General features: G+C 45.9%; 1 protein-coding gene across 9 annotated transcripts in view; it reads left to right on the top strand.

Moving 5' to 3' along the window:
• Positions 1-15,020, top strand: part of TRAK1 (trafficking kinesin protein 1) — a 109,788-nt gene that overhangs the window by 32,002 nt on the left and 62,766 nt on the right. The window contains exon 1 of one of the 9 annotated variants that reach the window (XM_079114129.1): positions 14,031-14,363. The exons of 6 other annotated variants lie outside the window; for them this stretch is intronic. In XM_079114129.1, the coding sequence (XP_078970255.1) occupies positions 14,300-14,363 (64 nt within the window). In that variant the 5' untranslated portion in view covers positions 14,031-14,299. Of the gene's footprint in view, positions 1-14,030; positions 14,364-15,020 lie in introns of those variants that run through there. 2 more of the 9 variants (XM_079114132.1, XM_079114133.1) reach the window with 2 other exon arrangements.

Genomic DNA, 15,020 nt, shown 5'->3' with positions numbered 1-15,020 from the left:
CTGGTTAATGAACATCAGGAGGAAAGAAATCTGTGTTTCATGTGCATTTAAGCTGCTGACCATGCTACCTTCAGGTTTCACAAGGAGGAGAAGAGAAAGTTACTAAGCAAACAAGAGCTTCGAGACATTGTTCTACTGTTTGCTTTCACTATAAAGTGCCATTAAGGAATCTGTCAACAGGTTTGACTGAGCGGCCAGTAGGCACCTGTAATCCTTTGAGAACTTGACTTGTTTGAGTTCCAGCTGAGGTTTTCTGACTAAGGAGATCAAAACAACTTCTGCATTATTGATTTCCTTCCACTGCCTAACCCAAGGACTTTGCACTGGGTGGGTCCAGTGCAGGCAGCTCCCCAGGCCTCTGCTGGCATCCTGCATTGAATTTCTTGCCTTGGTTTTCATGGCTCAAGGTCACTGACCCAAGTGACACTTGTCCTGATGTAGCTTAAGTGGAAGATGAGATTCATTTTCCCCCGTGGTGGCCGGGGGCAGGGAGAGGGTCTGAGAATGTATGTATTAAACCAGCTCCCCTTGCCATTTTAATGTCTTTTGAAATTTCAATTTAAATAAGAAGCCAAAACCCGTTAATTTGGTCTAATCACAGTGGTGCACAAGGGCTCCTGAGGCCCAGTGTGATGACATCCTGAGCCCCTCCAGCCGGGTGTGTGGAGCCAGGAATCGTGTGCGGGTGCCCTGGGCCTTGCCCCCGTGCTCCGGGCACTGCAGGAGTATTGCCTGCTGTAATGCCCTACCTGTTTCTGCCTCTTTCATGCCCCTGCGTCCCGTGCTCACAGGCATCGTGAGTGTTGTACGGTCAGACTTGTGGGAATCATGAGAAGCCTGATGTATGGCAGCGTACTCAGGCAGGGCTTATCCCGAGGGCAATCCAGCAGGGTAAGGCTGCAGGGCCTGAGCCCCTGGCTGGGGGATTTCTGTACTCTGCCCACTCCACGCTCCTGCACCTGGAGGGGCCCATCTTCCCTCGTCCTGTCTGACCCCTGAGCAGGCTTGATGTGGCTGCTGCCCCTTCTGGACCCGTCCTGGTCTGGCTTCCGTGGCCTCTGCTTGCTCCAGGTTTCCCTGCTGTACGTCTGCCCAGTCTTCCAGCCTCCTGCATCAGTTCTTCTTCCTCTCCTTCTGTGCTTCCACACCAGCGACACTCAGCCCTGATGCTTTGAGAGCTTTAACAAGGTATCCTGCCCAGGCTGTACCCTCAGAAGTAGTCCCTCTCTTCCTTAGGCAGCTTGAAGTGCAGCTCAGTGCTGCTGGGCCCAGCCTGCTTCTCTGGGCTGTGATTGCTGGAGACTCTCCCACCCCCCACTTTCCCCAGCCTCAAGTAGTTGGCATGAGCTTCCTGTGTATTCTGCCAAAAGCAGACTTCCTCTCCTCCACACCCTTTTGTCTTAATAGATATGACACTGATGACCCCATTTCCATGTTCTCCTGGCCCTTGGTGGTGCTGCCGATTATTCCTCTGGGTATGTCCTAGATCCCGTCTCTGACCCTGCTGCTGCCACCCTTGGCCATCTCTTTCCCGGGCCACTGTCTTCCCCCCGTTCTCGCTGCTCTCTCGTTTCTCTGCTGTCCTCTTGTGTTTTCTTGAGATCCAATTGGAATGTGCTGTGCCTTTGTCTCCTTCCATTGTTCTTTGGATAAAATGTGGGGTCTCCAGATACCCTGTGGCCTGGCCTCGGCTCTGTCTCCGTCGGGCCTCGTGCTGCCCTCCCAGCCCCTGGCAGTTACACTGGTGCTTTCAGCCCTTGGACACGGCAGACTCGCCTGCCCCAGGCTGCCGCTGCTCCCTGTGCCCTCTCCCCTTTCTTTTTCTATTCTCTGGTTGACCGCACAACTGTGTCCTCCTTTGAGAAACTGTCTGTGTTGGTCAGCTTTTCTTTGCTGTGACCAAAATACCTGAAACACACTTGGAGGAGGGAAGATTTATTTTGGCTTATGGTTTCAGCCCGTGGTCAACTGGCTCCAGGGTAGAAAAATCATGGTGGAAGGATGTGGTGCCGGAAAGCCGCTGAGCTCATGGCAGCTGGAAAACAGAGAGAGGGAGGGAGGAAGGTAAGGAGGTGGGGAGGAAGGGGCCAGTAACAAGATCTGGTCCCCAAGGAGCCCAGAGACCTACTCCCTCCAACCATGCCCCTCCTGCCTATAGTTTCCACCACCTCCCAGTAGTCCAGACTAATCCACCGATGAGGTCAGGGCCCAGTGACCCAGTCACTTCCCCAAAGCCCCACCTCTGCACCTTATTGCTTTGGGGACCATGCTTTCAACACATGAGCTTTTGGAAGACATTTCAGATCCAACCACAGCACCTTCCAGACCTCCCCATTTGTTGTGTCCCCCACTCCTGTGGCTCTGCCTCTTTCCTGCTGTCAACGCTCATCACTCTGTAACTATTTGCTTGATAGTGATGACCAACAATGATGATGATGACTCACACTTACTGAGTGCTTCCTGCTCGTCAGGGTTGTGCTAAGTGCTTTATGTTCGTGAGTGCCCCGGGACACACACACTAGACTGGAAGTACGTAGTCCTCTTTTTGTTAAATGACTTTTTCAAATATATTGATAATTGCTTCGTTCAGATAAAATAGGTGGTTTAATTGATTCTTTATTGAGCATTTCAAGATACAAAACTGACTTTCCTTAGGAAAAGTGCTTGTTCTTTTTACAGTGTTCGTGAAAAAAGTAAACCCAGTCATTTAATGACATCAACAAACAAAACGGGCGTAAGCAGATTTGGGAACACAGATGATACATGGTGGGGACAGTGCCCTATTCACAGAAGCCCAGCTGCCTGAGCACAGAGATGGTGGCCTGTCATCTGGTGATGATGCAGGTGTGGACACTGGGGGAGGGGGACTGTGGTGAATGCTGAGTTCTGGGAAGCTGGAGAAGCAGGGTTAGTTAGGAAAGTGGCCTCCCGCTCTTTCCTGCCTGGTAGGATTTTACCCCTACTGGACAGTGAGGGCCTTGCAGGCAGATGTCCTCTTAATTTGGTTCCCCTCTGCACAGAGGGTCCAGTATGTGTGTGTGTGTGTGGGCGGGGGGGGGGGGTCTCATTGTGTTGCCCAGGCTGGTCTTCAGTTCCTGGACTCAAGGATTCTCCTGCCTCAGCCTCCCAAGGAGCTAGGACTATAAGCATGCCCGGCTTAACATAATGCTTTTAAAATTAATAGATGTTGACCATTTTCCTTATTGTTAAAATTTTGGAAAAAACGCAGTTTTCACCACTGCTTAATATTCAACCATTTATGTCTAATCATTTGTCTATTATTAGGAACCTAGACCATGTCTATAATTCTTTCCCAAATAACACATGGGTGAACATCTTTCTGTGTAGGCGTTTGTCTACCCACATCATGATTTCCTTAAGGCGTATTTCTAGAAATTGATTTACAGGGCTTCCAGATGTGACCATTAAAGCCTCTTTGAACCACATTATTAGGAACTCGTAGGTTAAATATTTCCATAGACTAGTGCAATAAAAGTTGCTTGGCTAACACACGTTGAGTTGTGAAGTTAACAGGAAAACCCGATGAGCAACTGCTGAGCGCAGGAATGAATGGAGCACCCTCCCGTGAGGAGACCGGTGTTTTCCTCTCCTGAGAGTGTTCGGAGGAGACCTGGCTAGTGTCGAGTGCCTCACTCCCTCCAGGTCTCATCTCTCATTTCTGCTGGCTGGTTTGTAGGTGGTGATGGTTGATGTGTTTATTATGTTTAGACCCTCCAGTAACCCTTGGGGTGAAGGCTGTTCTTATCCTCATTTTTAAAATGGGGGATCCTTTGTCCTGTCCAGAGTCACACAGGAAGGGTGAGCAGCAGGGCCTGAGCTCATTCTCTTCCACACAATGATCTCTTAAAGTGTAAGCCATACCTCTTTCCTTCTCATTATCTTCTGGTTTGAAGAGGTCTCGTGCTTCTGAGGCACTAAAAATGGCCAGGTGTTCACCTCCTGGAGCTCCACCTTGGGATCTTCTCATCTTTAACCCATTCCTTTTACTTCTAGACACCAGGCCAGGTAGGACTTCTAAGCAGTTGGCCCCCAAACACCAGATTTGGTCTTTAAGGGAATTGTACACATCCTTAAGATTTTCTTATAAGGTACCTGAGGAAGAATCTTAACCTTTTTCTTAGTTTGAATGGGTTGTTATCCATGAGTAAATGTTTGGCAAATGATAACAATAGGTCATGACCATGAAGGAGGTCATGTGGGTGTTTACATGAGTGTGCCAAATCTTCTCAAGATATGCTATTATTCTTCTAATTCAAAGTGTTTTCAAGGGATCAACCTCTCAAACTTTTTACCAAGGGCAGCTTCATAGGAAAGAATAGTGCTGTATATTTTCTGTAGAAGTTTAACTAGAATTGAGCACAGCTAATCCCTGTGGGGTAAGTAATGTCTCTTTGAGGTATGGGCAGCTTCTGTTTTATAGTGAAGGTTTTCTCCTTCTGAGTGGTTCTTCCAGAGAGCACTGTGGTTTGGATCTGAAATGTTCCCCAAAGGCCCATGTGTTCAAGGCTTGGTCTCTAGCCCATGGTGCTATTAGGACATGGTGGAACCTTTAAGAGGTGGAGTCTAGTGGGAGGAAGTTAGATCATTGGAGGGGCTATTGGACTCCAGCCTCTTCTCTTCCTCCCTTTGCCTCCCAACTACCATGAGGTGAGCAGTTGGCTCCACCATGCTTTCCTTGCTATGAGGTGTTACCTTGCTACAGGCCCAAAGGTAGCATGGCCAAGCAACTATGAACTGAGGCCTCTGAAACCATGAGCCAAAATAAACCTTTCCTTACAAGTTGATTATCTCCAGTATTTTATCACAGTGACAGAAAGCTGGATAACATAGGGAGAAAATTATTCTGAGTGCCAACAGTCCAGTGTTAGAGGTCACCAACCAGCTGTGTGGCCTTGAGCAAATCACTCATGATTTCGTTGGGACTTGCTTTTATTATCTGGAAATTAATTGGCATTAAACATGCTGTGAATCTCTGAAATGTGTCTTTGAGAATTTTTTACTCTCTACTTAAAGGTAGTCTATAATGAAGTAGTTTTAAAATTGTTTTTTTTTTGTGTGTGTGTGTTTCTTAATTGGAGTTTTCTTGTCATTTATAAATATACACATTTATATACATATATATATATAAAAGAATTAATAGTTGGAACTTTTAATGCTTGTTTTTAAAAATTGTAGTGTTGTTTACTTTTTTCCCAGTGAAATTAAATTGCTTTCAAGTGATAATTTGGGAACGATCTTAAAGAATTCTCAAATTAACATCATAGAAATATTCATCTAACTCTTTTAAGTTTGTTTTAAATTACCTGGGACTTTTCTCATTAAAATTTATGTATGTGTAAGGTATAAATTCTAAAAATTTACAAACTATTGAAAAAGCTTTTATATTCTTGGAATAAAGCCTACGAGGGCAGAGCCCATGCCCGCTTGAGTGGACCATGGTCCTGGACCTAGCTCAGGGCCTTGTGGTCAACAGGTGTTTAATAAATACTTCATACATAAGGGAAAGAACAGAAAATGTGCTTTTAAATGAAGAACTAACAAACAAGTGTTTCTCCTTCTCTGAGAAAGAGATCTTTCTATTCTACACATAGGTTTAAAATTTTGCTTTTTAAAAAAAAAAAAAATTTTACAAGAAAGATAAAGAAGTAGGAAAGTTTGTTTTTCAATGACATTGACCAAATTATATTGTCATATGGTGTGCATGTACAAATAGGTAATGATGAATTCCACTATTGGGTATGATTACGGTGCACCAAGAAAAGAAAAGCAGAATAGAAGGATCAATTCATTTGATGTCACCTTCCACTGATTGCCTTCATCCTAATGTCAGTGAAACAAAAATGGGGACACTACAATATGCACAAATGGAATAGATAAATAGAACACAGTGCTGACCCTCTGGGAGCAGGGATGGAAGTAGTTTTATGAGATGGTGACCCAAGAGAAAACAGATTGTGTGTGTGTGTGTGTGTGTGTGTGTGTGTGTGTGTGTGTGTCTGGGCATCTGTGCAAGGGAAGAGAGCCTGCTGGGACAATGAGGAATCTGTTTTCACCCAGACTTGAGAGTGGTGGGGCAGTGTTGAATGAAGGAGGGACAGAAACATGGGGTGGGGTGCAGACTGTGCTGGGGAAAGAAAGGGAACTTACTGGTCGGGGGAGATTTTCATTATCATTTGTTAACACAAATAATACCAAGACACATACATAAGAATGTACTTGTAAAACATGACCAAGAATTTCTCTTATGTAGATGTTGAGTACTGGGGGTATCGTTTCTCCCATCTCCAAGACCTAGGACCTTTTAATTCCCAGGCAAGGATCTAAGAGAGCCTAGGAACTGTGCCTTCTCTTCTCCCACTCTGGCCTCATGTGAGCAGACTCTTCTTAGGCCCAGGTTTCTCCACTTGTAGCTGGCACTGATGTCTGCAGGACCAAAGATGGAAGTAGCAGGGTCCTGGCTGCACGGTCACTTCCCACATGTGAACCACACAGGGTGGTGACACCTACACCCAGCTGTGGGCCTGGCAGCCACACTGGGGGGATTCGGGTGCCTGTCTGGGAAGGTGATCAAAGCAACCAGATGTCAGCGTGCCTGACAGCGCCAGGAGTCCTGAGCACAGTGTCTGGTGAGCAGGGCAGCCAGATACTCACACGATGGGCATACTTCTTTTGTGGCCCTGCCCTGACCTTGTCACCTGTCACTTGGAAACTTTTATTTTTTGTTGTTGTTGTTTTTGACCAAACCAAATTCCAACTCTGAGCATCCTCCTCCCCTTCCTTTTCTTTTTAAGAACAAAAATGCTTGGCAGGCAATTCTATACAGATTGACTGTTTTCCTTTTCATGTTAATTCAGCATGTCTAAGACAAAACTGGAGCAGGCTCAGGTGGGAAATTGACAGCTCAGCTCTCACCCCATCCGCTCCTCCTGGTGATGGGCACAGGCTACTGTGGTTCAGCCCGAGTTTTGGCAGGAATGGAATTTGGGGCTGTTTGAGCTTCTGGTTTGTTTGCTGTGAAGCCCGAGGCATCTGCTGCGTGACCTGTTGGCCACAGGAGTGAGGTTTCTCATCCAGCCCTCCCAGGCTGATGGGGGGCAGACTCAGAACAGTGCAGGTTATACTGATGTCACAAGGCATGCCAACCGTTTCTTCTCTCTGTCCTCCTCAGGTGTAGGGTTGGCGTTAATGGGGACCGCACTGGGATTCACGGTGCCAGGCAGTGCTTGCTGAAGGCCTTCTCCCTGCTGGAGGATGCTTTTGTAAAAGCCAGGCTTTGTTCCCCACCTTCCCTCTCAGTGGGGGTGCCTGTGCCTGGAGTGAGGGGAGATGCTTGGGAGGGGTAGCTGACAGCAAGCTGTTTCCTAACAGCCTGCCTTCTGCCGTGGGTGCTCAGTGACTGGCAGTGGCAGCAGCATTTTAAAAAATAAAGCTCAGAACCATGCAGAAGCATCCTGCTTAGTTAGTTTTCTGAAGCAAGTGAGAGAAGGCCTGCTTGCAAGGCTGTGTTTCATGCACGCCCTATGTCCCCCTTTGGGCTGTCCTTGTCTGTCTTAGCCTCCAGGCTGCCCTTGTGTGAGGTCGAAGTAGCTGTGCTTTCTGGAGGGGAGCACTGGAGACTGAGAGTGTGTTGCAGAGGGGCCTCAGGACACCCCCAGCATGGTTTTGCCGCAAAATGTCCGACACTTCCACTTAAGCATTGGTGCTGTGGGTTTGATTTGTTTCTTGGTGACTTCTGAACCTCGTTTCTGTTTTTCCAGGGATCTAGCGACCTTCACAGACATTAAAGAAAACACCATCTCAGAGTAGTTACAGTGGTTTTCCAGGACTGCCATAGCAAATGACTATCAACCTGGTGGCATAAAACAGTAGAAATTTATTCTCTCATAGCACTGCAGGCCAGAAGCCCAGAATCAACTTATCAACATGTTCCTTTGGGATGCTCTGAACTTCAAAGGAGAGAATCTGTGCCACTTTCCACTTTCTGGTGGCCACTGGTGGTCCTTGTCAATTCCTTGGTTGTAGGTGCATTATTCTAATCTTCTCTCCCCTACTGTACTGGAGAGTGAATCCAAGGGCACGCTACCACTGAGCTATATCCCCAGCTCTTTTAAATTTTATTTTGAGACAAGCTCTTGCTAAGTTGCATGGGGCCTTGCTAAGGCTGACCCGGAACTCGTGGTCCTCCTGCCTCAGCCTCCTGAGTTGCTGGAATTACAGGTGTGTGCCTCTGTGGTCTGCATTCAGTTTTGCTTTTGTCTTCAGGTTACCTTCTCCTCTGTGTGTCTTTTCTCCTTCTCTTCTAAGGATACCTCCCATTGGATTTAAGGTCCACCTCAGTTTAGGATGATGCCATCTTGAGACCTCCAATTTGATCATACCCACAGAGCCCCTTTGCACATAGGCACAACTTCCAGGTGGACATACCTTTAGAGGGTCTTCCACTTTCAACCTGGACCTTCCTTCTGAGATGATCATTTCTTTACCTTTGGTTACTGTGACATAAAGCTTGGTCCCATCCTCATGAAGCATCCATCTGGGACATGTCTACAATCACGAGGTGGGTCAGTGTTTCACTATTACAGTTGATAGGGTCCTATTGAGCTTTTATTTCTCAGGAATCTGGGGCCCTGTGCAGGCAGTTGGCTCTCCTCTGGAGCCTTCTGGATAATCCAGTCCTGGCTTTGATCCTCCTCCCACCTGGATGTACTTTGTCCCCACCATGCGAGGCCTGTCTGTCGGTGGTACCTGCCTCCTCGTTCCACATTGGGTTGGCTTATTCATAGCCACCCTCCTCAGACACGATCCTACGATGCTTTGGAGAAAATAGTGGCAGAAGCAGAGCAGTCATACATACCTACTCGACTTCCTAAAATGGATTAGAAAACTAATTTCCTATTATAGACTCCTTTCCTTTATATTTCGGTTGCCTTGTTCATTTGGTTGCTCTTTCGTCTTGATATTCATTTTGGATTTGTGGCCTTTACAGACTCAACTTGTTCCCTTTAGCTATAATTAGTTATCGTCCTCGTCTTTTTTTTTCATATTCAAATTGTCACCACTTGGCCTGCAATTTTCCTCTTAAACTGTCTCCTCTTAAAGTGGCTTTTTCACTTCCACTCAGACTTTTTGGGAATGGACTTTGCTTTCTCAAAACCTGGTATTGCAGGCCTATCTTGGTATTTCCCTGTCCCAAGATACGAAATTTCAGCAGCTCTCCAGAGAGCTCTGGTAAAGTCTAACCCAAATCTCGTTGGCATGCTGGTGATGGGTGGTGGGGCATACTGTGCTACTTGGGCAACAGAGCTAGAAATAATATTCCTTCCTTCCTCCTCAGTGCTGGCGATTGAACCCAGGGATATGCTGCCACTGAGCTACACCCACAGCCTTCCCTATTTTATTCTGAGACAGGAGCTCACTAAGTTGTATGTGCTCGTCTTGAACTTGTGATGCTCCTGCCTCAGCCTCCTGAGTAGCTGAGATTACAGACACCACCATATCCAACTTGGTATTTCTTCTTAACATCACAAAGCCACATTGACGTTTTGCAATTTCACTCTCGCTTTTCTGATAATTTTTTATTTTGTTCTTAAACTTTTTTCAAATTGTTTTCTCTGAGATAATCATACCTCTTCTCTTTCTCCTCTTTCATTTGTGAATCATCCTTAGATGTTTTCTCAATCATTTATTAAGGAGGTGGCAAGACTCAGGTGGTGGGCTGTGTACCTGGCCTATATTAGATGCACCTGGTATTTGCTGTGTGATCCTGGGCAAGCGATTAACCCACCTGAGGCCTTGTCCTTGTCTGCATGTCGGGGAGTGAGTTGGTTGCAGGGGCCTGTGGATTGAGTGGGATGTAAGGTACTGAATGCCTGGGTTGCAGCTGGCACTTCTAAATGGTGTGGTTGAGAGTGGGACTGAGAGGTGGCAGGCCAGGTGGCAGCAAGGCTTCTCTGGGACTGCTCCTGGAACTTGTCTAGTACAGGTGTCTTTGGGGAAGTGCAGGGTCACATTTGGGAGGAGGCTGTCCAGACCTGGGCCAAGGGAGGCCTCAGGAGTATTGGGGTTATTGGTGTGGATTTGCAGCCAAATACACCTGGATTTTAATGTTGGAATCATCTCCACAGAGCTGTGGATGGATTATTTTCTCCTTCTGAGCCTATAAAATGGAAATTTTGATGTAGACATTCACTTCAGAATTGCTCAAGGCCCATAAAATTGACCCGGAAGTGATGCTGTTTTCCTTGGTTTATTATACATTTGTTTTGTTTCCTAACCATTTTCTTGAAAAGCAAATGGGGAATGTGCAATCTTTGGACTTGGTAAAGTCCCACATCCCATCCTGACACCATAGTGGGGATTGAACTTGGGGGTGCTTAACCACTGAGCCATATCCCCAGCCCTTTTTGTGTTATATTTAGAGACAGGGTCTCCACTGAATTGCTTAGGGCCTCGATAAATCACTGAGACTGGCTTTGAACTCACAGTCCCATCCTCCTGCCTCAGCCTCCCAAACCACTGGGATTACAGGTGTGTACCACCAAACCCTGCCTTTGGTATAAATTTTGATCAAGAATGTGTTACTGGGCTGGGTTTGTGACTCAGTTGTAGAGCCACTTGTTTAGCACAGGTGACGTATTGGGTTTGATCCTCAGCACCACATAAAAATAAATGAATAAAATAAAGCTAAAAAATCAGTTAAAAAAAAAAAAGAATGTGTTACTGTTTAGAAACAGCACCCCCCCACACATCCTTCCTACTCTGCTCATGAATTTAATGCCTTTGAATTAAATATGCTGGGAAAAACCTTATAAATAGTGTTTCTCTCCATTTCCCTAATTATAGCTAGAAATTTGTATTCTCTTTTTAATTGCTTATACTGGCTTATTTCCTTTTTTAAATAATTAGAGTGACAAAGATGATCACAACTAACATTTATTGCAGCTTGCTTTGTCTCAGACCCCATGCTAAGTGCTCTGTATGCATTAATTAATTGAAGCCTCACCCTGTCTCTGCAGCACGTACTGTAATCATCCCCATTTAGCAGATGAGACTGATGTGTCTAACAAGGTTGTGGAGATGTTGATGGAGAAGCCTGAACCAAACCTTAGGTCATCTGACCCCCAAACCCTACTCTCTTAACTGTGAAATTACACTGTCATCCATCGGTCCACCCTTCCATCATCTTTATTTGTTTTTATGGGTAATGGGTGATAAATAAAATATTAAAGAAATTCATGGCGTGGTAAGGTCAACGTGCCAAGGCCTCATCTGATTTTCATAGGATGCTTTGAGGAGTGTGTATTTCTTGTTACTTTATTCGGTTTTCACTTTCCAAATTGATTTTGGATCTTCCTTCCCAGACATAAGGGATCGAACCTGTTGAATGTGCTGATTTGGGAGGAGACTTAACTGGAGATTTGTTTATTTGTGAGGCCTGTCATCATCTTTTCAGAAATTTTGTTTAAGCAAACCTTGGAAAACCTCAGGGCACCAGCTCGTGCCCTCCTGTCCTGAGGAATGGCACTTGAGAGTGGCAGCCAGTGGTTTGAGGTGGGGATGTTAAGGAGTGCCATCATTGCCAGGGGAGAGGTGGTGAAGGATCAGCGGGAGAGAAGAGATGTGTTCAGGTAATGGGCAGTTATGGGGGATTAAAATCATCGCTGACTTTAAATGGTCTGATGTCCTAGAAACCTTACAATGTGTCTCCAAGAGCTGGGGTCAGAGAGAGCCATTGAAGTAAATATGGCAGGCTGTGGGGTCTGGTTTCCACTTTGATCAGGCAGAGTTTGGAGTTGAGTAGTGGATGCCAGAGCAGCAGCTGGCCTCCTGAGTGTGGGCGACAACTGGGGGACACAACTTGGCAGGAATGGTGCCATTCCTTTGTCCCTATATTTTCTAAGCTTTTCCAAAAAACTGCTAACAACTTGAGCCAAGATTCACCACTGTCATGGGTGGTCCTCTGTTCATACATGGGTGGTTCCTCATCTGCTTATGGCTGGAGCCCCTGCCTTCACTTCTCTTTTCCCTTCTGGTACTTGAGGAGGCTTTGCTAGTTGATAGTGGTAAAGGGATAGGAATCCTGCAGCCCCTCAAGTGGACAGGATACTCCATAAAGCCTCGGCCACCTGGACTCAGTCAGCTGCGTGGCAAGTGAGAAATCAGCATGGCCCTGAAGGGAGGAGTGGGCACCCAGAGTGATGGGAGCCCTCTGGAACGGAGGCAGGGGCTAGGCAGCCAACCTTGGGGACCTTATAAGACAGCATTACAGGCGTCTTAGCTTTCTGTGATTTAGGAGGGTTAGGTAGATTTGTACAAGAGTAGATTCTAAGACTCTATGTCTCTATGAATAGTGTGTGTATAATATAGTTTTCCCTCTTAGTTTTTTTTTTTTTTTTACTATACACACACACATACACACACACACACACACACACACACACACACACACATATATATATATATATACTTAGCACATAATTATTTATATATATTATATACCACACACAACACATAGACACACACACATATATATCTGTGGGTTCTACATCTGCATATTTAGCCAACTGTGGGTTGAAAATATTTGAAAAAAATTGTGTCATGTACAGACTTTTATTCTTATCATTAGTCCCTAAACAATGTACTATAATAACTACTTAAAAACCATTTATATTGTATTCACTATTTTAAGTAGTCTAGAGATAATTTAAAGTGTAGGAGGAGGTGCATGGGGGTTATATGCAAATACTGTACTGCTTTATGTGAGCAAGTTGAGCGTCTAAGAATTTTTGGTATCCATGGGGATCTGGGACTAATCCCCTGTGGGTACCAAGGACGACTGTATGCTGCTGTAGACACCAACAGGGATATAGTACTGGGCCAGTGAAGAGAATACATAGTTTGGTTTAGGGCAGGGTTTTCAGCCAGATGGTTTGCATCCAGAGGACATTTGGCAATGTCTTTAAACATGTTTGGTTGTGACATTTGTGAGTTGGAGAGTGAAGCTACTGGCATTTAGCAGGCGGAGGTCAGAGATATTATAAAGTATACTGTAAGTGCCAAGGACAGCCTTCTACCACAAAGCATTATCTAACTCCAAATGTTGAATATGAAATATTGAGGGTTGGAGTTCAACCTATAAGAAGTCTAAAATCTGTTGAATACTCTGGTGTTTCATTTTTATTACGAGGCGTTTGGAACATGTCAAACATTTAGAACTAATAGATGTTAACTATTTTTCAAGGAAATAAAGCATCACAAATGCATTTATTTATAAGACTGGTTTCAAAGCCCATTCCCTCACTCCTTTCCCAGAGGCAACCACCTTCCTGCAGGTGGGTTGCTCTTTCCCATGTGCATTTTTGTATTTTGATTACATGCATCAGTGTCCCTGAAGCAGGATATTGTACTGTCTGAGCCCTCTCTAATGGCGTTCTCCTCTGTTTGCATGTTGTTTGCTATTTTCTCAGAAGTTTGAGCAAAGGCACAAACACAGAATAGTACTCTAAGTGAAATGGTACCATTTTCTGAGGAATTTACATTTCCTTTAGGTGGTAGTCACAAATGTTAAGAGCTGTTTAATGTTTTAAGCCAGTTTGAGGAAAGAAAACCAAAAGTATGGTTTGCAAATTATAAAAGGTGGCATTTTCCAAATGCAGAAAATACTTGCTGTAGTAGCCCAGAATTGAGCTAATGAGTGTGCTTATGTTTGCTGGAGGCAATGATGATGCTCAGCCTCCCCACCACCTCTACCCTTTCTTTCCCTGTGTGGCACCTCTCAGCCTCTGCTCTCAACATCCTTGGAAGACATTTCCTTCATCTCTGCATCATTTTTCAGAGCCGGCCAGTTTCTATGGCAACGGTTAGATTGAAAGATGAGTGGTGAGCAGGAGGCGAGGCTTGAGTGAGACTGCTGGGTGGTGGTGTGTGTCCCTGACGTCACCCTCCGGGCGTCTGGATAGGATGATTCTGGCTACTCCCATTCAGGGCTGCTGTCCAGTGCCGCTTTATTAGCAGGGCTGCCAGGGTCTCGATCGCTCTGCAAATTGCCTCCTTCTCTGCTTCCCCAGCTCCCTCTCCCTGTCTCCCATAGAATTTTTCTTTCCGCTTCTCGTTTTCTGCTTTGGCTCCAGACTGTCATTAAGAATGCACAGCCTAATCCTGGTGTGTCTCGGGATGCTCTTCTGCCCAGTGTTCTGGAAGGGCAGGGAGGCATGGCAGCGTTTCACTTGATGTCGATGGTGCTGTGAAGTCCGTTCCTCCCTCTGCAAGAATACTGACTATGCAGAAATTTATCGAAGCGGATTATTATGAACTAGACTGGTATTATGAAGAATGCTCAGACGGTAATCATGGCCCCTGAAAACCAGATCAGGGATGTGTGGGGGCATTGTCTCTCCAAGAGGGGTTCCTGAAACCTTTCTGGGGAGATGGGCAGAAGTGGGGGATACTGGAACTAGCACCACCAGCAGGCATGCATGGCTCTGACAGTTTTGAAGCCGTGGTGGGGGAGATGGCAGGTGGGCAGGGCTTTTAACAGTGGGAGACTCCTTTGCAGTATGTACATTTATTTGCTTAGAAGTGAGAGATGGCTTTGGCGTACTGGGCTTGCAAGCAGTGTACTTCTAATGGATTGAATCCTCTGGTGTAAGACGTGAGTGTGTTGTTGGTGTATGTGTGGTGTGCAAGTAGAAATGTGTTTGCTGTGGTTTGTGCTGTCAGAGGGGTTAGGGAAATAGAGACTGGACCGGAGGTGGCTTCCTGGACTGTCAACAGCAGGCCTGGAAGAATCTGCCCTTTCCTGAGTCCAGGTCTGGGGCCACTGGGGAGGCTGGGGGAAAGGTGAAAATAGCTTCCACTTTGCAGGTGACTCAAATGAATTTTGCAAGTTGGGTCCAACAGAAATTGGGGTGGGAAAGTGCTGGGGTGGGCAGGCAGAGACTGTGTCCTGTCACTGTCTCGGTTTGTGCAGAGAGGGTGTGGCACATTCCAGAGGAGGCTGC

This window comes from Sciurus vulgaris (genome assembly GCF_902686455.1).
Source record: "Sciurus vulgaris genome assembly, chromosome: 16".
Lineage (NCBI taxonomy): Eukaryota > Metazoa > Chordata > Mammalia > Rodentia > Sciuridae > Sciurus > Sciurus vulgaris.
Note: the sequence above shows the minus strand (reverse complement) of the source record. Positions and strands in the feature narration are given on the sequence as shown.